The following is a 26,173-nucleotide window of genomic DNA, read 5'->3' as shown; positions in this document are numbered from 1 at the left end:
TAATTTATTTCAAAGTATTTACATTGCATTGCAAAGAATGACAAGAATATGCCTACCCACCACAACTAACTAAGAAGTGCCCCAAAACTGCCCATTAGGCTGGCTACGCATGTAGCCTATTGAAATAAGCGCCTGCGGGACAACTCATCTGAAAAACATGAAACGTAGCTACATCTGAGCTCTTTTTTTCTCATTATTATTCACCACGATTGTAACTTGAAGATGTATAACCTTATTTATAGGCCTACATCATGATGAGTTCCATTATGGGCAATTGAGACCTCTGCTGACAATTTGCCCCCCGCGCTAGTGACAAATATCTGAAAACATTTATTGATCAAGTGTAATGATTTTCTGGGTTGGTTGCGGTCTCGGGCGTTGAGTAATCAATTGAACCAAAGCAACCAATTTTATTCTCTCTCTCTCTCTCTCTCTTCTCTCGCTACACCTCCAACCCGCTCTTCAAATGCGTGCAAGCCAATCAGAGAGCGGCTCCGCTGGTCTCGCTGTCCTCTTCTACTGCCTCTGCCAGTACCAAAACGGTTCTCTTATCAAAGAAACGCATAACCAAAAAACTGCATTCAATCACCGCCTTTTACCATGGGAAGTGCTTGTTTTTCCTGGGACGTTTGTTTGTTTTTCGTCCTCATTAATACTTGTGAGGTGATGGGGAATGTTGGACTCGCAGGTAAAGAGCTCTCATTCTCTCTTAATAATTTTGACACATATTTTTAAGATAGGCTAGTGCTGCCTATATATTTTTTTTCCTGTTAATGGTTTATTGAACTGTTAAACCAGTGTATGACAGCGTAGAATAGGTGAAACGTAGTGGATTTCTTTAATGCACAGGCTAACGTAGATTATATTCATTTTAATTGGAGAGTATTTGTGGACTGAGATAACAGTTGAGATAGTTGAGAGAACATGCTCCTTTGAGAAACACTTGGTTGAGGATGGATCATTTGAACAGCATGGAAAGGAGAAATAGCTGAACACCGATTTTGCACAACAACAGTGAATGAAATATATACATTTGAAGCCAAATGTAGCAATTATAATAGCCTTTGAAATGGTGATGTGATATGCGCGCGAAATAAATCAGAGGCTGCAAAAACGTTTACATTTGGCCTTGCGGAGCTGAACCATTATCACCCATTTTTGACTGACAATAAAAGACGGCGTGTTAGTCCATTTTTTTGACAATATTACTCTAAACACTATTTCAAGTTCAGTATTTGTTTCGCCTTATTGAATTCCCATTTCTGAATGTTAAACAAGTGAGAAGAGTCAACAAGAAATGAGGTCCGTCGCCTGATATCTATCTGAATGTTTTACCCGTCGTAGATCAATCTGTCAAGTAGGTCCTGGACTGGTTTTAATTGTGTGGATAAAAATATGACTACGCATCTTTTCACCCCCCTCTGCTTGAAAGAATCCCTCCTATGAGCTGATACATAGCATATTTCCCGGATCAGTTGCCTGCCCAGAGGTATCCATATGGACGTGGGTTAGAAAGGTGGCCTTCGCGGTCCCTAGAGGAGTCTGTCCCAACCTGCTTATCGACGACCTTTCAGTGGATAGTGGCGCACATTGTCTCCCTCCCACTATGGATGAGCGAGAAGTCAATATTGGGACGGGCACTGAAGCACCGGAGAGGGCTTTATTTAACTATTAGTCAACGATATTTCATAATAATAGTCCCATGGTCAACCTGCAATAACAGTTTCCTGCCTTATCTCTCTCTATTCACTGTCAACAACTCAGTGAGACCTGGCAGTTGAACTATCAAGTCCAGGTTTTACAGGCTATATTCTGCTGCCTACTCCTATCACTTTATTTTTCATTTCTACTGGCACTCACATGGGAGCAAATAAATCAGTCATCCACCTGATAAAAAATATTTATTGTAATGACATTTGATTGTCTCTTCATTGCATTTCGTTGAGCTGGGCAGGGGCAAGACAGGAGGCAGGGTAGCTGCTTCTCAGTTCAAGATACAGCACTAGAGAGAGAAAGGGAACAGAATTTTGGATAGATACAACTTTCTCTCTTACACTTGTGCTCTCTCTCTTTTTCTCTGTCTGTGAATGAGCTGTAATTAGCCTGCTTGAAGCCCCTGGATTGAGTCCCCAGATGTGACTCTCTAACATTGACCTGATCAATTAAGGTTCAATGTTGTCACTCAGTATTCCATAGGCATCCACTAAGCCCTGATACACTAGTGTACCTCTCTGCTAATGGTATTTGATTCATATAAATTATTATTGGTTTTGTTCTCTTTCGTGTTATCCAAGAGAACCTACCGGTATCATTTATAGAGTTAAGAAACCTCACCCTCCATCCACTATGTCCCTCCCTGACAGTTTATTGTCTTATACGAGGAGCTTTACATTTTGGACGTTTGCCATCTTAAAGTAAATATTTCCAGCCTGTATATATCTGGATGGAGCTGCATTTGGCCAAGAGGACTGAGCTTTCCCTGAGAGAGCGGGGTTAAAACATTCGATGGAGGTTGTACAAAACCCATTCACCTCTCACCAAAATCATCACTATTTTATAGACTTAGTCCTATTGATGAGTCCTTAGAGACCAGTGGTTTACAGTTGTCCCTTGTGTCATTTCTATAGAAGCCGATGAATGCTCTGAAGGCACGGATGACTGTCACATTGATGCTCTCTGCCAGAATACCCCCAAATCCTTCAACTGCATCTGCAAGCCGGGGTACAAGGGAGACGGCAAGCAGTGTGAAGGTGAGTTTCACTACATTGTCTTATTATGACTTCAATGTGATATTACTCCCCTCTATATTACTTAATTCATCCCCCCTCCCTTCCGCCACACCGATCCAAATCATCATCCTCAATCACCCCACACCCCTGTCCTCTCCGCACTTCATTCCACCCGCCCCCTATTGCTCTCTGACAGGCTTAGCAGTAATGGCAGGTTTTACAGCTGTTTCACAGGAACACCCCCATTCCTCCCCCCCCCCCTCTCTCCCCTCAACTCCCCCTTCCTGACTCCAGTCCCTCCGCCAGCGCTCTTAATTAACTGGGAGGAAGTGGACTGAGGGAAGGTGTGAGGGTGAGAGGGGGCAGCACCTGGCTGTGCATTCACACCTCCACTCATTTCTGCCTCAAATCACACCACAGCTGGAGCTAGAGTTAGCTTAGCGCACAGTACACACTCCCTCCCAACCCTAGCCTGTCTAGCCGTACAAATGCAATCGAAACACATCTATGCACGCACACGCAAACGCCAGTTCAGCTTATAGGCTACCACGGCAAATAGCGTGGACACAAAACGATACATTAGTCATATTGGGCCCTAGAGCTAGCCAGGATAGGAGAGCAAGAGAAGATTGTGGTGATGACGGGCCCTTTTATATAGAGGTTTTCACTGCCTCTATGTTCAGGCCTTTTCAAGTGTCTCCTGTTTGTTTAAGTATTTGTGTGTATGTCAGTGAGTTATATCCAACACTTTCTGCTGTTTGCTCAGCTGTGTACCAGTCTCCCTCACCTGAAACACACACACACACACACACACACACACACACACACACACACACACACACACACACACACACACACACACACACACACACACACACACACACACACACACACACACACACACACACACACACACACACACACACAGAGAGAGAGAGAGAGAGAGAGAGTTCAGGTATTATGTTTGAGGAACTCACCTGAATATTGCCCATTCAGAGATTCTATACCTCTCATTTGGTCATCCTGGGTAGAACACAATGAGATGATCCTGTGTCATTGTTTGATTAGCTCACTTATCAAATGCCTCAGGCTGTGTGAGTCGGTCTTCCTACATATGACTATATAATCCCCCACCTGGCTTGGAGAGAGGGAGTAAGAGAGATTGACTATTATTTCCACCATTTTGTGTCTGCTGAGTCTGTTGAGTTGCGTGCAAGTCCATATTGGCAGCAATGCGGTCTACTTGATATAGCTCTGTCTCGATTTGCCCCCAGTCTAATTCTATTGGCTGTCCTCCGCCATTGGACGTAAACTATGACATTGGAGAGACGTCCTGGAATTGCTAGAAATGCCTGTACTAAAAGTTGATATTGAACCAGGCAGCTCTGCAACATGTTGGATTATCTTCAGTCAGAAACACAATGGTCCTAGACCAGATTGAGCTGCCCAGAATAATATATTAGATGATGTCCATAGAGAGTAAACTACAAAAGGTTGAGTCTTTTTAGGGATATGTTCCTCCTACTGTGAAACAGCTGTCTGAGCAGAGGGCTGACCTGTCTGTCTGTCTGTGTGTACAGATTTATTGTGCTTATGAATGTTTTTTTTTAAATTAAAATTCTAAGAGGGGTGTATTTCATATTTGGATGGGAATATATTTGTCCCGATTGTTGATTGAATTGTGTGTGTGTGCACGTGTTACACAGATGGAGAAACTGATGACGTATGCGTATGCCTCAGTATCTGAAATCCAACGTGTCCTGTCCTCCTGTCCCATACTGAAACAGCACAATTAATGCCTCGATCACACATATCCAATGGAACACTGTGTTTGCCTTTTAAAAAAAAACTTTATTTAACAAGTCAGTTAAGAACAAATTCTTATTTACAATGACAGCCTAGTGGGGAACAGTGGATTAACTGCCTTGTTCAGAGGCAGAACGACATATTTTTACCCTGTCAACTCAGGGATTTGATCCAGCAACCTTTCGATTACTGGCCCAACACTCTTAACCACTAGGCTACCTGCCACCCCGATGCCTTGCAGCGTTGCGTTGCAGAGGCAGTTGCAGTGGGTTCGGTGTGGCGCATATGTTGGATTTATCCAACGCATGTGTCAAACTGTATGCGTAGATGGTAGCAGGAAGTGAATGTTGAACTTTTGTTGCACACACATCCAGATGATGCTGCGTACCGTTTTGTGCAAAGACGCTGTCGGTGGGACCGAGGCGTAAGGTCCAGTGAATGGGTGACAGAATGAAGACGGATGGTGGATGTGAGTTGACCCCTGACCTCTGTGATTAGATAGGGGCTGTGTAATTGGCCGGCTATGTTTCCCATCAGCAGACATTACCCCGGTGGTGCAGAGGACAGAGTCATTAGGACGAGCAGAGAGCTGCTCTCGCTCGCTCGCCCCCTCTCTCTCTCTCTCTCTCTCTCTCTCTCTCTCTCTCTCTCTCTCTCTCTCTCTCTCTCTCTCTCTCTCTCTCTCTCTCCGTCTGCTGTCTCTCTACTTCCTGTGAAATGACTATGCCTCAGGATGGAAGACAGAAAGGCTACACTCTATCAGAGAGGGACCCAGTAGTCTGCAGCTGATAACTCAACATTCCAGTAGAATTTACGGTAACTCTTCATGCGTTATTACGTGTTATAAGCATGAGCGTTTATGTCCTATTACAAGGCATTTATTGAATGACGTAGACTATTGCAGGTTACCTGTAATTAACCACAAAATTGTATTTGAATCATAATTGTTCCTATCAGATTATGGTGCTTCTCTCGAGGCAGACCCTTCTCTTTTCTCTAAAGCTGCTCCTCAGAATGCTGCTCTCTCTCGCCTCTGAAATCTGATCTTGCGTTTATGAATGCCGCTCTCTGTAGATTTTTCCATGGGCTGATATTGCTGGCTCGTTATGGAAAAATGTGAACTTTGGGCCCTGCGCTGTCAACCCGGAGAATGAGACAATGTGAAAGAGCATAAACCGTTATGCATAGTACAAGGTCATATCACTCTGTCCTCGCAATGCTGGACGAAGTGGTTTCAGGCGGCATCAACTGCACATCTATGATGATCACAGTTGTGCTGATCTAGAAAGTTGCTACTGTATATCTACAGTATAGATGTCACGCCCTGACCTTAGAGAGCCGTTTTATTTCTCTATTTGGTTAGGTCAGGGTGTGATGTGGGGTGGGCATTCTATGTTTTGCTTTCTATGTTTCTTTGTTTCTATGTTCTGGCCGTTTTGGTATGGTTCTCAATCAGGGACAGCTGTCTATCGTTGTCTCTGATTGGGAATCATACTTAGGTAGCCCTTTTTCCCGCCTTTGATTGTGGGTAGTTGACCTTTGTTAGTGGCACTATAGCCCTGTAAGCTTCATGGTTGTTTCTTCGTTTGTTGGCGATATTTTAAATGAAAGGAAAATGTACACTCACCACGCTGCACTTTGGTCTACTTCTTTCGACGGCCGTGACAATAGCACCTATGTGTCCCTACTGTTGTTAATGCTTTGGAGACGTTTTAATTCCAAGGAAACTGCTACAAATGAGAACTGGTTTCAGAGAAACCGGTTTCTGAGAATCATTCTTATTTTGCTACAGGAATTGTAATTTATTGATGTACTAAGCAAGAACTGCGCTTTCAGTGACAGTGTGAAACTAAAGGACTATTACTGTTTTCCTGCCTATCAGTTCAGTGTGGATGAAAATAGGCCCATGCTGTTCTCTGAGTAGGCCTATAACTCAACAGTCACGTGGTTCTCTGCTCATCAGTAGCAGCCAGTAGTAGATTATTCCAACAATCCACAGAGAGGAGTCGACTGGGCTGGTTGCCACGGGGCTGTCAGGGTCCTGTGAAAGCCTGTCCATGTTTGCTCAGCATTTGTCATTTACTGACTAATTGATTGGTTTTCATTGGCCTTGTCCCTGGCACTCATCCTCTCCTCCTTTTCAAAAACGAGTTTCAGCACTACAGCCTTTGCTTTTCTCTTCCCATGTCCTCTATAGTCAAACAGTTGACTTTACTCTGTAGAACATCTAGGCTACCATTTCCTGGTGATGCTGAAGATACTAACATGCGTTGTCACTATCTGTGTTTGTGTGGCTGTGTGTGTGTGTCAGAGCTCAGCTGTGTAGTCGTGTGTGTGTGTGTCACCTGTATGCCGGGGTGGAGAGAACAGCAGCAGTAGCCGATTCAGGCATAGAGACAGATAGAGACTGAGCCATGAGTCTGCTCTCCCAGCAGCAGCAACAATTACCTGACCTGCTTTACGGAGGGAGGGAGGGAAGGAGGGAGGGAGGGAAAAACAGAAATATATTTGGAAAGACAGATGCATAGATGCAACTGGGAGAAAATGGATGGTGGGTGAAGGAGGTAAGGACACAGAGAAAGAGGGTGGGAGGGAGAGAGAGAGATTTCATGAGATAGAAAGAGAGTGAGATATTGCGGGCGGGAGGCTCTGTGGGAGAGGTGGCAGACAATTACTAGGCCGTTGTCTGCCCAGTGTCTGCTACTCCGTCACTGCTCAGGAGCTCTCCTCACTGGCTCGCTGCTTCACACACACACACACACACACACACACACACACACACACACACACACACACACACACACACACACACACACACACACACACACACACACACACACACACACACACACACACACACACACACACACACATTTGGAAGAGCAGGTCAGACTCGGCTCCAGTAGGCTGGGGCTTTATATAGCTATAGCTCTGTAGAAAAGAGCGTGAGAGCAGACTCACATATACACTCACAGAGCTGACAGAACAAGAGATTAGAGAGGAGAGGTGTTATTGCTGCAATGCCATACAGCTCATATACCCATAAGCTGTACATGCACAGGCCTCAACACCTGAGACACACACACATTCACGTGCGCGCACGCACATATACAAGCATGCACACACACACACACACACACACACACTTTTTCAATCTTGGTTCTTCAGTCTTGGAACGGGCATCAGAACAGAAATTCACTGTCACAAACCCTTGGCCTTGACTGGGCACAAAGCATGGGCTCTCAGCCCTCTGCTCATATGAGTGTCTGTGGTTTGTTGGTGTTTGGATGTCAGTAATGGGGACATTTTCTTATTTCTGTCCTGAGGATCTTTGTACTAGCCTTGGTAATGAACCATGACGCACTACAGGTTCAGAAATAATATTTGGATTATTTCTGGTTTTGTGCCGTCATTCGACCTCTTGGGTAAATACACATGGTTTTTGTTTTCAGAGAAGTTGAGGGATAGGTAGCTAGAGAGGTTGCGATATTCTGAGGTTCAGAGAATTCGGTTGATACCCAGTCTCCTTTACTTTGGTATTGGCTCTGTGTCCCAAATGGCACCCTATTCCCTATATAGAGCACTACTTTAGACCAGAACCCTATGTACCGTGGTCAAAAGCAGTAAACCAAATAGGGAGTACTGTAGGGTGTCAGTTGGGATGGTGGAAGCATCTGACCTATAGAAACCTTACTCAGCAATTCAGTCAGGTACAATTAAACAGCCCCGAAAAGTAAAACAACCCCAAGAATTTGAGAGATCTCCTTTTTCCGCTCAGGGAATTACACAATCCACTGTAGTGAAGTGTCCCTCCTCCACATGCTGTTGCAGTTATAATTGGAAATCTCCCTTCACTGAGCTAAGGACTTTCTCCTGTGGACACACTTCTCTGGACCCGTCCAACTGAAACATCAAGGGGACAGCAGGGACACTCTCCCTTCCATTCCCACTTCTCCCCCTTCTCTTTCCTTCCTCTTCTTCCCCTCTCTCCTTCCTCACCCATCTCAAGGGGCATGTTTCTCCGCTCACTTGGGGCACGGGCCCGTCAGCGAAGGTGCCTAATTCACTTGATGAGATGTTGAGCGTCAACATTTCCCCCGTCACAATTAGGAAACATGCGGCGCGTGTCCAAGCAGCGGAAGCAGCGAGCAGCCCGGTTCAGAAGCTGTCGGGGTCGCCGCTGTCAGATGTCAACAACAGCTCCAGCGCAGGAAGAGATCACTGCTGGAGGCTAACTAGGCACAGGGCATGGCTCCATGTCCATCCTCCCTCCTCGGTCCCAGACCCTAGCCCCATGCCCCAGGGCAGGTGTGAACCCGAGACCCTAACCCCATGCCACAGGACAGGTGTGAACCCTGACCCTACCCCCTCCTGATACCTGCCCTGATCTCTGGTGCTCTCTAACCCTGCTCCCCTATGTAAAACCACGCCTGCCTTGTCTTGTCTTGCCAGGCTGGCCTGATCCAGCCTCACTTCTCACGAGGTGCAAATTAATGACTCTCTCTTTCTCCTTCCCACTGGGCAAAAATCTACGTTTCCACATAATTTCTACCAACAAATTCAATGTGATGATGTTGAATCAACGTGGAAAACTGATTGGATTTGAAAAAAGTAATCAATGTAAGGGAATTTAGTAAAAAATGTTTTTTACCAAACTTTCAACCTAAATCCAATGACATGGTGAGTGAGATATTTTATTGATTTTATTGATATTTTATTGATTGATTGAAGTATCTATATCCACAGTAAAACGACAGGGGGCAGAGCACAGATTTGTACTACCACTTTTCCCCTCCTTTCTCTCTCTCCTCTCTCTCTCTCTCTCTCTCTCTTTCTCTCTTTGTATGCCTCTCTCTCCTTTTTTGGGCTGTTGTTTGATGAAGAAAAAAACAGAAGACATTATGCAAGCCATCTATAGACACACACAGGTGTACAGTGCATTTGGAAAGTATTCAGACCCCTTGACTTTTCCACATTTTATTACCTTACAGCCTTATTCTAAAATTGATTAATTAAACTGACATATCCTGAAAGGCCACTCAGCAAGGAAGAAGCCACTGCTCGAAAATCGGCATAAAAAAAGCCAGACTACAGTTTGCAACTGCACATGGGGACAAAGATCGTACTTTTTGGAGAAATGTCCGCTGGCCTGATGAAACAAAAATATAACTGTTTGGCCATAATGACCATCGTTATGTTTGGAGGAAAAAGGGGGAGGCTTGCAAGCAGAAGAACACCATCCCATCCGCGAAGCACGGGGGTAGCAGTATCATGTTGTGGGGGTGCTTTGCTGCAAGAGGGACTGGTGCACTTCACAAAATAGCTGGCATTATGAGGGAGGAAAATCACGTGGATATATTGAAGCTACATCTCAAGCCATCAGTCAGGAAGTTGAAGCTTGGTTGCAAATGGGTCTTCCAAATGGACAATGAACCCAAGCATACTTCCCAAGTTGTGGCAAAATGGCTTAAGGACAACAAAGTCAAGGTATTGGAGTGGCTATCACAAAGCCCTGACCTCAATCCTATAGAAAATTTGTGGGCAGAACTGAAAAAGCGCTTGCGAGCAAGGAGGCCTACAAACCTGACTCAATTACACCAGCTCTGTCAGGAGGAATGGGACAAAATTCACCCAACTTATTGTGGGAAGCTTGTGGAAGGCTACCTGAAACGTTTGACCCAAGTTAAACAAATTAAAGGCAATGCTACCAAATACTAAATGAGTGTGTGTAAACTTCTGACCCACTGGGACTGTGATAAAAGAAATAAAAGCTGAAATAAATCATTCTCCCTACTATTATTCTGACATTTCACAATCTTAAAATAAAGTGGTGATCCTAACTGACCTAAGACAGGGAATTTTTACTGTGATTAAATGTCAGGAATTGTGAAAAACTGAGTTTAAATGTATTTGGCTAAGGTGTATGTACATTTCCGACTTCAACTGTATATAAGGTCCCACAGTTGACAGTGCATGTCAGAGCAAATACCAAACCATCAGGTCGAAGGAATTGCCCGAGAGAGTTCCGAGACAGGATTGTGTCAAGGCACAGATATGGGGAAGGCCCAGCAAAACACAGTGGCCTCCATCATTCTTAAATGGAAGAAGTTTGGCACCACCAAGACTCTTCCTAGAGCTGGCCGCCCAACCAAACTGAGCAATCGGGGGAGAAGGGCCTTGGTCTGGGAGGTGACCAAGAACCCAATGGTCACTCTGACAGAGCTCCAGAGTTCCTCTGTGAGATGGGAGAACCTTCCAGAAGGACAACCATCTCTGCAGCACTCCACCAACCAGGCCTTTATAGTAGCTTTCGACAGACGGAAGCCACTCCTCAATAAAAGGCACGTGACAGCCCGCTTGAAGTTTGCCAAAAGTTACCTAAAAAGGACTCTCAGACCATGAGAAACAAGATTCTCTGGTCTGATGAAACCAAGATTGAACTCTTTAGCATGAATGCCAAACCTCTGCACCATCCCTACGGTGAAGCATGGTGGTGGCAGCATCATGGTATGGGGTGTCGTGTCTTTGGCTATGCCGGACTAAGTGATATGACATGCTATTCTATAAAATAATTTATCCGTAATTAATATTACCTGATTGAGCTAATCATGTAAATGTAATTAACAAGAGAGTCGGGGCACCACAAAAGAACATTTATAGAGCTGTTATCTTCCGAATAAACTCTTAAAGACCTAGTAATATTTTACATCAATAGCAGTCAATATTAATCGTCACCTTAATTCAGTCTCATCTGAAAGTTGTAAATTCTTGGTTATCTTCACGAACCCTGACTAACAAGTTGAATCAGCAATACAAAATTGGGTTTAATTATTTGTTTACTAAATACCTAACTAATCACACAGAATTACACATACACATAATTAATCATAACTTGATTACAAATTATGTCATAAAGGAAAACATCCCTTGCGGGCAGAACAGATATGACAGCTTGTTACACAAAAGAAATGGGGCTGGGTTTGAGTGAAAGAGCAGGAAGACTGAGGAACAAAGGGCGAAGCTGTGCTATCGTAAATACAGTATCTTATGCATTCTAAATTACCGCCCATTTGGAAAAGGAAAATGCAATAAATATTTACTCTGAGCTGCGCTTCAGTAGGTTGGTGGTAGATGGAAGGCCGTGTTGACAAACCAAGTCCTTTGAAGAATGTTACTGGTTGTCAATTGGATACGTTGTAGTAACGTCATTGGGTGATAGACGGGATACTCTGTCTGTTCCTTCCTAACCCTTGTTTGCAGCTGCTGTTGCTAACTCAACGGCTAGGAGGTATCACTTCTGTAGTGAATAAGAGTTCAAAGTTCATACTATTCGCAACCAAAGCTCACACTGATGTTGGCTTCGTTCTGTAGTTATTATCTGAACCATTCTGACATCGGACCGTCGTCCTCACATCCTCGGAACAGGAGGTTATATTGTCGCCAAGGCTTTATATAGGAAGGGAGAAAAGGGGTGTGTTTCATAGTTTACAACCTATGTCTCTTCACGTGGGCGGGCCACTGAGTCGGGCCTAATTCACTCATGAAAACCCAATTCTCACATTTTAGAAGCTAAAATCACATTTCATCCCATCACGAATAATTTCATATTCAAGCATTTAAATTGAACAACAATTGCATGTGAATCCGATACCTCTGATGTGTAGACTTTCCACTGTAGAGTTTATGTCATCTTATCATTGATGAGAATGTCTCAGATGACAACCAAACTGACATCATACTCATTAAGTACCACTGCATATGTTAAATTGGTCGGATTACCAGAATATAGTTAATTTCCCCTCACCTTCTGATGTTCCCAGAATCTCTATGTTAACCAAGGGGTTTGCAAATGTAACATCAGTGGGGTAGAGAGAGAGGAAAAAGGGGGGAAGAGGTATTTATGACTGTCATAAACCTACCCCCAGGCCAACGTCATGACAGGGGACTGGGAGACTAGTCAGGATCGAGGGAAAGATGAACGGTGCAAAGTACAGAGAGATCTTTGATGAAAACCTGCTCCAGAGTCCTCAGAACCTCATACTGGGGCGACGGTTCTCCTTCCAGCAGGACAACAACCCTAAGCACACAGCCAAGACAACACAGAAGTGGCTTTGGGAGAAGTCTCTGAATGTCCTTGAGTGGCCCAGCCAGAGCCCGGAATTTAACTTATTTGAATGATTGAATTAATTTATCTAAAATCCTGGTTTTGTTTTAGCATTTTGGGATATTGTGTGTAGATTGATGAGTGAATAAAATGATTTAATCAATTTCAGAATAAGGCTGTAAGGTAATACTTTCTGAATTAACTGATCTACCTGCTATTTCTCCTGTCTATACATCCTCCTCCATGTCTTCTCTCTAGTACAAAGACTGATGTTCCTCTGATTCCCCTATATTTCCACACCTCTGCTTTCCATTGGAGGGTCTCAGGGTGCTATGCAGAGCATGTAAAGGGGTGCCTTGGCATCACGTCTGCTGGTGCAGGGAGAGGCGTTCGTCCAAACACTCCGACAAAAACAGTCATTACCCAGCAGCCCTCTCATTTCAGCGCTCCCTAATTGGTTTCATATGCCTCTGGGATGAGCCACTGATGACCGGGACCAGTTTGTGTACACCAGCCAGGGCCCAGTCTCTGTCTTTAAAGTGCAGAAAGGCCATACCGTTCCTTTGTTCGTGTGGGAAAGAGAGTCGAAAACAAACAGTGGATTAGAATGCATGTTAGGCCGGTGTAATTGCCTGCTCTGTAAACATGGCAGGTGCCAGAGCATCTCTAAAGGAAAGAATGTCTGTCCCAGTTATTTATTTAACTTTTATCTTGATTGGTTTTAACTGACTGGAATGCCTCAGGAAAAACACTTTTAGATCAGATTTCTTCTCTATTTCAAGCATTTCGACCAAGATGTGTTGGCGGTGTCTATTCTATATTGTAGACCCGTTTTTCAACTTAAAAGTAGATTAGGCTAAGCTTCTATTGTAGATATACAGGAACATCAAAATAGCTTTTAACCAAGACACTGTGTGTTCTATCCTGATGACAATGAGCTGTCTAGAGGGTGAGAGGTCTGCGTGAGCCGACCGACAGTGGAATATTTCAGTGTGTTGGCGTTGTACCGGTGGTGTGCTGTGCAGTGTCCAGGGCTGTGTCCCGAATGGCACCCTATTCCCTATACAGTGCACTACTTTTGACCAGAGCCCTAAAGAGAAAAGGGTGCTATTTGGGACGCGGGCCCCAGGACTGGGTTCTGTCCAGTCCACGGGATGTAGGAGGCGGAGAGAGACTAGAGAGACTAGTGCTAAAAGCTGTTTGTGGCTGACAGAACCAGAACTAACATAGCCCACCTTGCGGTTGGCAGAGACAGGACAGTGTGTGTGTGTGTGTGTGTGTGTGTGTGTGTGTGTGTGTGTGTGTGTGTGTGTGTGTGTGTGTGTGTGTGTGTGTGTGTGTGTGTGTGTGTGTGTGTGTGTGTGTGTGTGTGTGTGTGTGTGTGCGTGTGTGTGTGTGGGACACAGACAGGCTACTAATGTTGTGTGCCAGTGTCTGAGACAGACAGAATAGGTAGAGGGGATAGGAAACAAATAGAGGGAGAGAGAGAAAGAGAGTGGGAAGAAAGAACAGAGAAAGAAGTGAGATAGAATAGTGCGAGAAAGGTACTTTAGAGAGGGGGAGAAGGAGCGAGCAAAGAAACAAGAGAAAAGGTGAAAGGGATGCACAGACAGAAAGATAGACAGACTGAGGGAGTGGGGGTCGGTGTCTTGGCCAGGTTGGCGAGTGAGACAGAGACAGAGGGAGTAATACAGGAGTTGAACACTAACCAGATACCTGCTCGGGCCCATCTGGAGTGGAGGAGGACGATAGACGGAGAGAAGGAGAGGATTTGGGGTTGGGGTCTGGCCATCGGTCTGCTTGCCTCCCCTGGCGTTCACACGGAGGGGGGACTGTTTGTTTTAGTGGCTCAGTCCGCATGGCAACCACTTGTGAGTGGCTCCTGTGAAAGACTCCTCCGCTGGCTCAGCATGAAGGGGGAACATAGTCAACGAATAAACATGGCGAGACACTCTCCGTATGCCCCTATGGACTCTTGTACCCCCAAACACCCCAGTCTTACCCCTAGTATGTATGCAGTCACCATAAGCTGTACCGGTGAACTGCCTTTTATCTCCAACCCTGTACCCTGACCTCTGACCTCTACACTCTCCATATGCCCCTCCTTTTGTACCCCAACACCCATCTCAATGACGCTCCATACTGTTCATCTCTGTCCCCCAATCCCCTACCATCCATTCTACCTTTCCACCTTCCTCTCTTTCCATCTATTTGTTCAGTAGCGACAGTAATTCCTCTCCACCCTTCTCATTGGTCTTCTATGACTCTCCGTTTCAGACATGGACGAGTGTGAGAATGAGTACAACGGAGGCTGTGTCCACGAGTGTATCAACATCCCGGGCAACTACAGGTGCACCTGCTACGACGGATTCATGTTGGCCCACGACGGACACAACTGTCTGGGTGAGTGTGCAAGTCCTCCTAACCCCCTTTTAAACTCAAAGTGCAACCTATCCAAGTCTGTCATTTATGTTTGTATGAGACTGTGCTATCTTCTGGATCTTTCCCTGTGTGTGTGTGTGTGTGTGTGTGTGTTTGTCTGTCTGGCTCTCAGCTCCCTTCGTTCTCCAGAGAGTGTCTCTGTCATCGTTTTGGAGGACATTTTATCCTCATTTCAGTCTTTGGGTTTCGTTTTGGGAGGGCGCTCAGGGTTGAAGAGTTCTTCTCTTCCTCAGCTAGATATCTCCAACCGATATCTGTCTGGGGCATCTGCAATGTGCACTAGTGGACAGATCCAGTTCATTTAGTCTCGGCCTTCTCTTATTGACTTAGTGTCAGGCAGACAAATGTGTTTCTGCTCCTCCTGCAACATGCCGGTTCTGCTTGGATGTGCTTAGACACATTTCGTCTTTTCACTCCCCGCCCCGCTGATTGACGCAAGCAAAATCAAAATCTGTAGTTTGGATGCCCTTGCCCGCAACCCAAACATATTTGGTGGGACATGTTTTGGCATTTGTAGGCATTATGTCTGATTCTGGGAAGCCAGGGAGGGAGGGAGGAGGAGGGGGGAGAGGAACATGCCATTAGGTGTAGTCAGGAATGTCTGAGTTAGATTCTCCTGGGGACGTTTCAGGACGATGTCGTTACAGTGTGAGTCTCACGTTTCTGATTATTCCATGCAGAACAATTGCGCACATTTAGCACATTAGTTATACAGCAAGGAACTGCGCGCTTTTCATGATCGGTAAACATCAATTGATCATGTATTTTCAGATACGTGAGGTTGGCCTCATGATATCTCTCGATATTGGACATCACATGAAAGTGAACCATACCTGCCGGGTATGAGTGGTTTAGGTTCATTTCCCATCCTTTGTGGGCTTCTACATGTCAAGAAGCAGAACGGCGCATTTGCCGTTGTACTGTGAGCTGAGAATGTTTACTTTGCAAGCAACCGGTAGAAACGTTGTACAGTTGGCATAAACATCGTGGTACATGATTGCTGCTGACAGACACCATAGGCTACATTGATTGATGGACCAAGTCAAATTGGCTAACTAGCTAATAACAGATCACATCAACATGGCCTGTTAAAGAGCTAACCTTCAGGGGACAAACTAGATGGCTATATTTGCTCGTCGTCTAAGAGGTGACAACAGTAGTCAGTCTGACAGCTTGACCAGGGCGAGGCCTTGCCGATGTTAAGTTTCTTTCCAAAAGCCTAATCTCTGATGAAGCAAACTAAATGACACGTTTGCTAGCTAGCTAGCTACATGCCAAATGGGTATGCTACGGCCGCCCTCACGTATCTGAAAATACATGATCGGCACGTAGTTGTCAACGGTTTTAGCTGAGCTGGGGGTCTCCTTGCCCCCCCCCAGCAGCTAAATCGAACGCTCTGCACATAATTGTGACGTTTTATTGATAGCGACCTGTAGAATGTGTGTTCTTATTGGACAACCTCAGGCAATGTGTAGGGCCTACTGAACATACACATGGATGGGATGTATTTGTACATGGTCCTCTCTGGTCTAGTCTGAGTTTGGCCTCACTGACTCTCATCTTGGACACAAACAGACCTCTGTCCTCTTTCAGTTCGCCCAGATGCTGATGAATCTTCAGTGATGATGAGCTTTTCTGTTCCCGCCCCAAGTTCCCCTGCAACCCCCCCCCTCACCCAACGCCATAAACATAAACTACCTCGTTTTCAGCAGCAAGTCAGAGAGGACAGAGGTCACCAGAGAAGGGCACTCCCATTCCCCCTAACCCTAACCCACCTTCTGTTAGGACCAGGACAACACTGGAGTCTCCACAGCAATGGGATTGTAATTATTCCGAACTCTTAAACATGTCACTTTAATGTTACCCCTGTTGTTATTCTATTGACTTCCCAGAATTCAACTTGGCATGTCAAATGTTTATGTTACCGGTTGCAAATGGACAAAGGAAGGAAAAATGTCAGAGGGAAAATGAACAACTTAAGCTCCCCTCTTATTTAGGTTCAAGGATGAAATTCAATGCTTGAAATCTGCCCGTTTTTTATGTTTAGCGAGGCGGGATTGAGACACGGTGGGAGTTGCGTGAAACCTGTTTGATAGCTAGCTAATGTTTTGGTGTTGTTTTTTCTAATTTGGGTGTGCCTGTCTGTCTGACTGGGTATGTGTTTTAAGTGCCTGCAGCTGTTGTGTTGTCGGTGGCTGGTGGCAGAGGACTCGTTGGATTGTGTGTGTTGTGGTGAACTAAAGAAAATTAACACGAGGGAGAGAGATTTACTGCATGTGTCTGTGGCCACTTGGAAGGAATCAATGGGCCACATGCCGGCTATGTGTCAGCAGACCTGGGTTCAACTACTATTCAAAATCTTTGAAATACTTTCAGCGTTTGTTCTTGTCTGCCTGGAGTGCCAGATGGATAAGGTTTGCACCTTGGCGACTATTCTATGGATTCCATTGCGCCGGGCAAGATCAATCAAGCCCAACGAATGTATTTGAAGTTAAATAATGTGCTATTTGAACCCAGGTCTTTGTGTCAGAGTGGTTATAGAGGTTTCTCTAGTCGTCACACTGCCACTCCACAGCTGAGTGGAGGAAATTGGCCACATGTCTGTTAAAAAGTCATTAACCAGACTATGCTGATAAGACGTAGCTTTAATAAACAGACACTAATTAGCTGTGGATGGAGAGTTCAAAGGGAGGGATCGGAAAACAGTCAAGAGAGAAATCAAACACTTATAATCAGACATTTCCCACCAGGCACACACGGGTTGAATCAATGTCTTTTCCAGGTCATTTCAACAAAATGAACATTGAACCGACGTGGAATAGACGTTGAATTGACATCTGTGCCCAGTGGGTTATGACGACACTTGATCACTATCAAACATTTATGATGCAACTTAATCATGATCAGTCATTTAAATAATGAAAAGTACAATGACAAGTGATTTTGTAGCTTTTATTTCATATTAATTTCTGATCTTGGTTCCATACCTAATTCTCTCTCTCTTTATCTCTCTCTTTCGCTCTCTCTCTCTTTCGTTCTCTCTCTTTCGCTCTCTCTCTCTTTCGTTCTCTCTCTTTTGCTCTCTCTCTCTTTCGCTCTCTCTCTCTTTCGTTCTCTCTCTTTCGCTCTCTCTCTTTCACTCTCTCTCTCTCTTGTTCTCTCTCTCTTTTGCTCTCTCTCTTTCGCTCTCTCTCTCTTTCGCTCTCTCTCTTTCGCTCTTTCTCTCTTTCGCTCTATCTCTCTTTCTCTCTCTCTCTTTCGCTCTCTTTCGCTCTCTCTCTTTCGCTCTCTCTCTTTCGCTCTCTCTCTTTCGCTCTCTCTCTCTCTCTCTCTCTCTCTCTCTCTCTCTCTCTCCCTCCACCTCCTCCTCCTCTCCCTCTGTATTCTCTTGGTTATCTTGGCGGTGGATGTGAATTGGAGGCTGTCCAAGCCATTCCCCCTGAGGCGATGGACTTGCTCTCTATTTGACATCTTTATTGCGGAATGTCTCAAATACAACACAGAATGATGATGGGGATGAGAACAGAGTCAGGACCGCCAAGGGCCAGCGCACACCGCTCAGAGTCCTCCGCTGCTTCCAGGAGCTTCCTCGCTTTCTCTCTCTCTCTATCCAACCATTCTTTTCTTCCCTGTCTGTCTGTCTGTCTGTCTTCGTCCTCTCTTCTTCACCTCTTCTATCCTTTTCATCTCTCAATTTTCCCCTCCATCTGTCATTGCTTTCTCTTTCTCTTTTCTTTCTGTCTCTCATTCTGTCAGCGGTCAGTATAGTTCTCCTTGACAGAGCACCGAGGTGGCGAATCACTCAACATCAGTGGGAGCCATTAGGTGTGGCTCAGGGAATGGCATCACTTCTCCACAACTGGTTGCCCAATCCCAAGTCTTTTAGTGAAGTGCATTCATTCAGGAAGATTCTATCAGCAGCTCTTCAGCGCTCTGCCTCCTGTCTTACTTTTTCTCTGAGATCATCTGTTAACTTGTTTTTATGCTGAGGCCTGCCTGGTTTGACACACAATGACTGGAGCTAAGGTCGCTGTCTCCTTAAAAATGTTATTTCGTGAAAACTTCACCCTCATCGGAGGTCATGACCTGGCTTTGTCATAGGCTCACAGCTTCCCAGCCAGTCCAGCACCCCCCCGCTCTGCCTGCGTTGCCATGTGTTGCCATGACGTGGTATGAGGCAGACAGCAGCTCGGTAACAAATGTCACAGGAGTATTAGAGGAGCAGATCAGAGCATCATCGCCACCAAGATATCTGATGGATGGATCTGGCACAGTCAGGTTGGAGGGAGAAACGTGGACGGGGTCATTGGGGTGGGCTCTGTGTGTGGCGATTTTGAGGGTACAGTTGTGGCCACTAAAAATCTTGCTCTCTAGCAGTGATAGTTTGCCACAGAAACCTGTACTGCTGTCATTTGTGTGCTCACAACTGTATTTCAGTTGGGTAGAGGTACGGATTGATACTCAGGGTAGTCTGAAGAGTTACAACCTTTCGATTACCGGCACAATGCTCTAACCACTAGGCTACCTGCCACCCCGTATCAGGGTTTAAGGTAATTATATGTGTGTGGTTATATCATAGGGTTTTACCATTTGGCTGTATTTCATAGGCTGAGGGGTGGCGGTGTGGTAGAGGTGCTGTAGTGGAGTCCAGGATGTTTATTTGAGGTGTGATCACTGGTAGAGGTAGAGAGGCTCAGGGAGGTACTATTTGGGGTCTGGTGATTTATATTTGAGGCGTGAAGATATACAGTGTAAACTGTTTGAGTAATGAGCGTTGAGTTCCTGCGTATTGACTCATGGATATTTTAACATCACCACCTTTCGTGTTTACCCCTCATCACCAACTCTCTGAGATACAGGTGACTGCCAAAATAATGGAAACGCTTGAGTAAACGAGGGATACAAAGTATATTGGAAGCAGCTGCTTCCACACAGGTGCGGTTTCTGAGTTAATTAACATCCCATCATGCTTAATTAGGGTCATTTAAACATGCTGGGCAGGCCATTATTTTGGCTACCTGAGAGTGGCCACTTAGTGGTTTGATGAGCATGAAAACGACACGCCGCGGCCGTCTCAGTCACCAGATCTCAACCCAATTGAACACTGGATTTATGGAGCAGCGCCTGAGACAGCGTTTTCACCGCCGTCAACGAAACACCAAATGATAGAATTTCGTGAGGAAGAATGGCGCTGAATCTCTCCAAAAGAGTTCCAGACACTTGTAGAATCTATGACAAGGTGCATTGAAGCAGTTCTGGCTCGTGGCGGCCCAACGCCCTATTAAGACACAAGATGTCAGGACAGAGCTCCAACAACGCTTCCTCCTGTGTTCTGACTCATTCATCGCTGCTGTAAACAAGATGTCAGGACAGAGCTCCAACAACGCTTCCTCCTGTGTTCTGACTCATTCATCGCTACTGTAAACAAGATGTCAGGACAGAGCTCCAACAACGCTTCCTCCTGTGTTCTGACTCATTCATCGCTGCTGTAAACAAGATGTCAGGACAGAGCTCCAACAACGCTTCCTCCTGTGTTCTGACTCATTCATCGCTACTGTAAACAAGATGTCAGGACAGAGCTCCAACAACGCTTCCTCCTGTGTTCTGACTCATTCATCGCTGCTGTAAACAAGATGTCGGGACAGAGCTCCAACAACGCTTCCTCCTGTGTTCTGACCCATTCATTGCTACTGTAAACAAGATGTCAGGACAGAGCTCCAACAACGCTTCCTCCTGTGTTCTGACTCATTCATCGCTACTGTAAACAAGATGTCAGGACAGAGCTCCAACAACACTTCCTCCTGTGTTCTGACTCATTCATCGCTGCTGTAAACAAGATGTCAGGACAGAGCTCCACCAACGCTTCCTCCTGTGTTCTGACTCATTCATCGCTGCTGTAAACAAGATGTCAGGACAGAGCTCCAACAACGCTTCCTCCTGTGTTCTGACTCATTCATCGCTGCTGTAAACAAGATGTCAGGACAGAGCTCCAACAACGCTTCCTCCTGTGTTCTGACTCATTCATCGCTGCTGTAAACAAGATGTCAGGACAGAGCTCCAACAACGCTTCCTCCTGTGTTCTGACTCATTCATAGCTACTGTAAACAAGATGTCAGGACAGAGCTCCAACAACGCTTCCCCCTGTGTTCTGACTCATTCATCGCTGCTGTAAACAAGATGTCAGGACAGACGGGTTGCAAAGGCCCCTTTATTGACTGTTATAAGGCGGCTGAACCAAGATACTCAATTGAAGCCAATTTGATGTGATTTGTTATATCTTGGGGGCTATAATCATAGACAGAAATGGTATTGGAAACAGTTTTGATTGTTAACACAGCCTTGTTACTTCCCAGTCCCTATATCTCCGTGCTGCAGGTACTTTAAGGTGTGTGATGCCGTGTCCACAGCCTGGCCACTCGTCAGTGAGGCTGCTGTACAACCAGGTCCAGTGGTCTGGGTCAGGGGGTTGGACTGGGGATCAGGGATCACTGGTGGGATTCTTCATTGTTAGGGTGTACTGCTGTTCCACTACTCTGAAGGCCGTTAACCCCAGGAAATACCACCTGTTGTTTTTCTCCACACCAACTACTTCTAGTAGACTGACGGAATGATAGATGACCAGAAACCTCAAGACTTGCTGCTTTGAAATTAAGGGACAAGAGGGGGGAAACAGGGGGGAAGAAGAATGTGTAGAGAGAGAGAGATAGAGAGGGAGAGGGGAAGAGAGAGAGAGAGAGGGGAAGAGAGAGAGAGAGAGAGGGGAAGAGAGAGAGAGAGAGAGGGGAAGAGAGAGAGAGAGGGGAAGAGAGAGAGAGAAGGAACAGTCTGTCTTAACCGAACGTGTGTAGGAAGTATGGTCCCATGTATGTTGTGTCAACAAGTTTAGGGCACTAAGATTTAAGATTGCATAATTGCATTGCACTCTGATTAAAGGTCAGTCCTGTTCAGTTCCTCTTCAACCTTTTTGATTTAGACTTGTATTTATTTTTGTTTTGGCCGTGGACACAGCTGGGACCAATACAGTGGGGCAAAAAAGTATTTAGTCAGCCACCAATTGTGCAAGTTCTCCCACTTAAAAAGATGAGAGAGGCCTGTAATTTTCATCATAGGTACACTTCAACTATGACAGACAAAATGAGAAAACAAAATCCACAAAATCACATTGTACGATTTTTAATGAATTTATTTGCAAATTATGATGGAAAATAAGTATTTGGTCACCTACAAAGAAGCAAGATTTCTGGCTCTCACAGACATGTAACTTCTTCTTTAAGAGGCTCCTCTGTCCTCCACTCGTTACCTGTATTAATGGCACCTGTTTGAACTTGTTATCAGTATAAAAGACACCTGTCAACAACCTCAAACAGTCACACTCCAAACTCCACTATGGCCAAGACCAAAGAGCTGTCAAAGGACACCAGAAACAAAATTGTAGACCTGCACCAGGCTGGGAAGACTGAATCTGCAATAGGTAAGCAGCTTGGTTTGAAGAAATCAACTGTGGGAGCAATTATTAGGAAATGGAAGACCACTGATACAAGACCACTGATAATCTCCCTCGATCTGGGGCTCCACGCAAGATCTCACCCCGTGGGGTCAAAATGATCACAAGAACGGTGAGCAAAAATCCCAGAACCACACGGGGGGAGCTAGTGAATGACCTGCAGAGAGCTGGGACCAAAGTAACAAAGCCTACCATCAGTAACACACTACGCCGCCAGGGACTCAAATCCTGCAGTGCCAGACGTGTCCCCCTGCTTAAGCCAGTACATGTCCAGGCCCGTCTGAAGTTTGCTAGAGAGCATTTGGATGATCCAGAATAAGATTGGGAGAGTGTCATATGGTCAGATGAAACCAAAATATAACTTTTGGGTAAAAACTAAAAAACTTCTTTGTTTGGAGGACAAAGAATGCTGAGTTGCATCCAAAGAACACCATACCTACTGTGAAGCATGGGGGTGGAAACATCATGATTTGGGGCTGTTTTTCTGCAAAGGGACCAGGACGACTGATCTGTGTAAAGGAAAGAATGAATGGGGCCATGTATCGTGAGATTTTGAGTGAAAACCTCCTTCCATCAGCAAGGCCATTGAAGATTAAACGTGGCTGGGTCTTTCAGCATGACAATGATCCCAAACACACCGCCCGGGCAACGAAGGAGTGGCTTCGTAAGAAGCATTTCAAGGTCCTGGAGTGGCCTAGCCAGTCTCCAGATCTCAACCCCATAGAAAATCTTTGGAGGGGAGTTGAAAGTCTGTGTTGCCCAGCAACAACCCCAAAACATCACTGCTCTAGAGGAGATCTGCATGGAGGTATGGGCCAAAATACCAGCAACAATGTGTGAAAACCTTGTGAAGCCTTACAGAAAACGTTTGACCTCTGTCATTGCCAACAAAGGGTATATGACAAAGTATTGAGATAAACTTTTGTTATTGACCAAATACTTATTTTCCACCATAATTTGCAAATAAATTCATTAAAAATCCTACAATGTGATTTTCTGGATATTTTTTTTCTAATTTTGTCTGTGATAGTTGAAGTGTACCTATGAAGGAAATTACAGGCCTCTCTCATCTTTTTAAGTGGGGGAACTTGCACAATTGGTGGCTGACTAAATACTTTTTTGCCCCACTGTATGTTGATCATTTGGTGCCTTGCTATGGACGTCTGTAGGGCTCAGACAAGTTTATTTTCTTCCTGACGCGTCCTTTTCAGTGTTACGCACGGACTTAGCTCAAGAGTGCCTTGGCTTCACAGCGGGACAGACCCTGACTGCAGACGCATAGAATGTTGAAACTCTGACACGACAGCACGGACAGATTGGGGGAAGGAAAGGGGGGAGACGTGGAGAGAGGGAGGAGAAGAGGAGGAATAGAGTAAGGGTTAGCCAACAGACTATTGCTAATACCTCTTTAGAGAGAGACTGGGTGAAACATGGAGGCCCAGGGAAGGGTCATCTCCACTCAAAGTCTATGGTTTGATTTATTTCTCCTTTTCACTCTTTCTCTTCTCCCACATCTTCCCTCCTCTCCTGTCTACCTCTCCGCCCTTTATCTTTCTTACTCCTCTCGTTACCTCCAGGATGGGAAGTTAATATTTTGGTCCTCTAGCCGATGTGGTAGGTAGATAAAAAAATCTAGCAGCCAGTGAGATTTTTTTACCTGCCCAAATATTTTTATTCTCCATAATTAGACAAGTTAAATCACACAAAAAAAATGGATGAGCGTGTTTCTAATGTATTACTAGTAAGAAGTCATGGGGTAAATTGCTTTATTTCATAACATTTTTGGGACCTGCGAGACAGACATAGTTCAGTTGGCCCTTTAAGGGACAAGCCGTTACCGTGGTAACTTGGGCACTGGCTTGTCTGTGATGAAAAAAGTCTCAGACTGTGACCTAGCAGCAGACAATTGCAGCAAACTCAAACTAACATTGGAAAACAACCTAGCATGTGAACAAAACAAGAAACACAAGGACAAAGTCACACTTTAGTAGCCATTCTTGTCATTTCGACCAACTTCTACATGTGGGTTTTGGATTTTTTTAAAAATCCCACTGGTGAAATATACACTCTTACCCAACAATGACAAAATCTATCCACATTTGACAGGTGGCGGGTGTTAATTTCCAACCCTGGTCACCTCCCTTCTTCTACCCTTCCCTCCTCTCCTTTCCCCATCGGCCTTCTCTCCCTTTGTGTCAAGCACATCCTCATCGCGTCCAAATAAAAGTTTACACAAGCAAAACAAAGGCACTCTAGTTTAAACTTGCAGAGTGCCTTGCCAGTGTTTATGTTTAAATGTTGGCAAAGATCAATTAAATGTGGAGATGACAGTTCAACAGCCCTCTCTCTCTCTCTCTCTCTCTCTCTCACACACACACTCTCTCCCTCTGTCTCTGTCTCTCTCTCTCTCTCTCTCTCTCTCTCTCTCTCACACACACACTCTCTCCCTCTGTCTCTGTCTCTCACACACACACACACTCTCCCTCTGTCTCTCTCTCTCTCTCTCACACACACACTCTCTCCCTCTCTCTCTCTCTCTCTCTCACACACACTCTCTCCCTCTGTCTCTGTCTCTCTCTCACACACACTCTCTCCCTCTGTCTCTGTCTCTGTCTCTCTCTCTCACACACACTCTCCCTCTGTCTCTGTCTCTGTCTCTCTCTCTCTCCCTCTGTCTCTGTCTCTCTCACACACACACTCTCTCCCTCTGTCTCTGTCTCTGTCTCTCTCTCTCTCTCTCCTCCCTCATCTCACACACTCTCTCCCTCTGTCTCTGTCTCTGTCTCTCTCTCACACACTCTCTCCCTCTCTCTCTCTCTCTCTCTCACACACTCTCTCCCTCTGTCTCTCCCTCTGTCTCTCTCTCACACACACACACTCTCTCCCTCTCCCTCTATCTCTCTCTCTCACACACTCTCCCTCTCTGTCTCTCCCTCTGTCTCTCTCTCACACACACACTCTCCCTCTGTCTCTGTCTCTCTCTCTCACACACTCTCCCCTCTGTCTCTCCCTCTGTCTCTCTCTCACACACACTCTCTCCCCTCTCCTCTGTCTCTCTCTCACACACACACTCTCCCTCTCCCTCTCTCTCTCACACACACTCTCTCCCTCTGTCTCTGTCTCTCTCTCACACACACTCTCTCCCTCTGTCTCTGTCTCTCTCTCACACACACTCTCTCCCTCTGTCTCTGATCTCTCTCTTCTCTGTATCTCATTGTATTAATCTAAAGTAAAAGCCTCTGTCATATTGATGTCATCTGTTTAGTTTTGTCTATAGGCAGTGGTGGAAAAAGTACCCAATTGTCATACTTGAATAAAAGTAAAGATACCTTAATAGAAAATGACTCAAGTAAAAGTGAAAGTCCCCCAGTAAAATACTACTTGAATATAAGTCAAAAAGCATTTGGTTTTAAATTTACTTAAGTATCAAAAGTAAATGTAATTGCTAAAATATACAAGTATAAATCATTTCACATTCCTTCACAAACCAGACGGCACTATTTTCTTGTTTTTTAAATTTACTGATAGCCAACACTCAGACATAATTTACAAACAAAGCAATTGTTTTCAGTGAGTCCGCCTGATCAG

General features: G+C 45.1%; 1 protein-coding gene across 5 annotated transcripts in view; it reads left to right on the top strand.

Moving 5' to 3' along the window:
- The first annotated feature begins 522 nt into the window (after positions 1-522).
- LOC112214302 (signal peptide, CUB and EGF-like domain-containing protein 1) overlaps positions 523-26,173 on the top strand; it is a 136,774-nt gene continuing 111,123 nt past the window's right edge. For 4 of the 5 annotated variants that reach the window (XM_042298032.1, XM_042298031.1, XM_042298030.1 and 1 more), the window contains exons 1-3: positions 523-688; positions 2,628-2,750; positions 14,917-15,042. In XM_042298032.1, coding sequence (XP_042153966.1) covers positions 601-688; positions 2,628-2,750; positions 14,917-15,042 — 337 coding nt within the window. In that variant the 5' untranslated portion in view covers positions 523-600. The remainder of the gene's footprint in view (positions 689-2,627; positions 2,751-14,916; positions 15,043-26,173) is intronic. The other variant, XM_042298033.1, reaches the window with a different exon arrangement.

This window comes from Oncorhynchus tshawytscha, linkage group LG15 (genome assembly GCF_018296145.1).
Source record: "Oncorhynchus tshawytscha isolate Ot180627B linkage group LG15, Otsh_v2.0, whole genome shotgun sequence".
In the NCBI taxonomy this organism is placed as follows: Eukaryota; Metazoa; Chordata; class Actinopteri; order Salmoniformes; family Salmonidae; genus Oncorhynchus; species Oncorhynchus tshawytscha.
The sequence above is the reverse complement of the archived record's forward strand: the minus strand, read 5'-3'. Positions and strand labels throughout refer to the sequence as shown.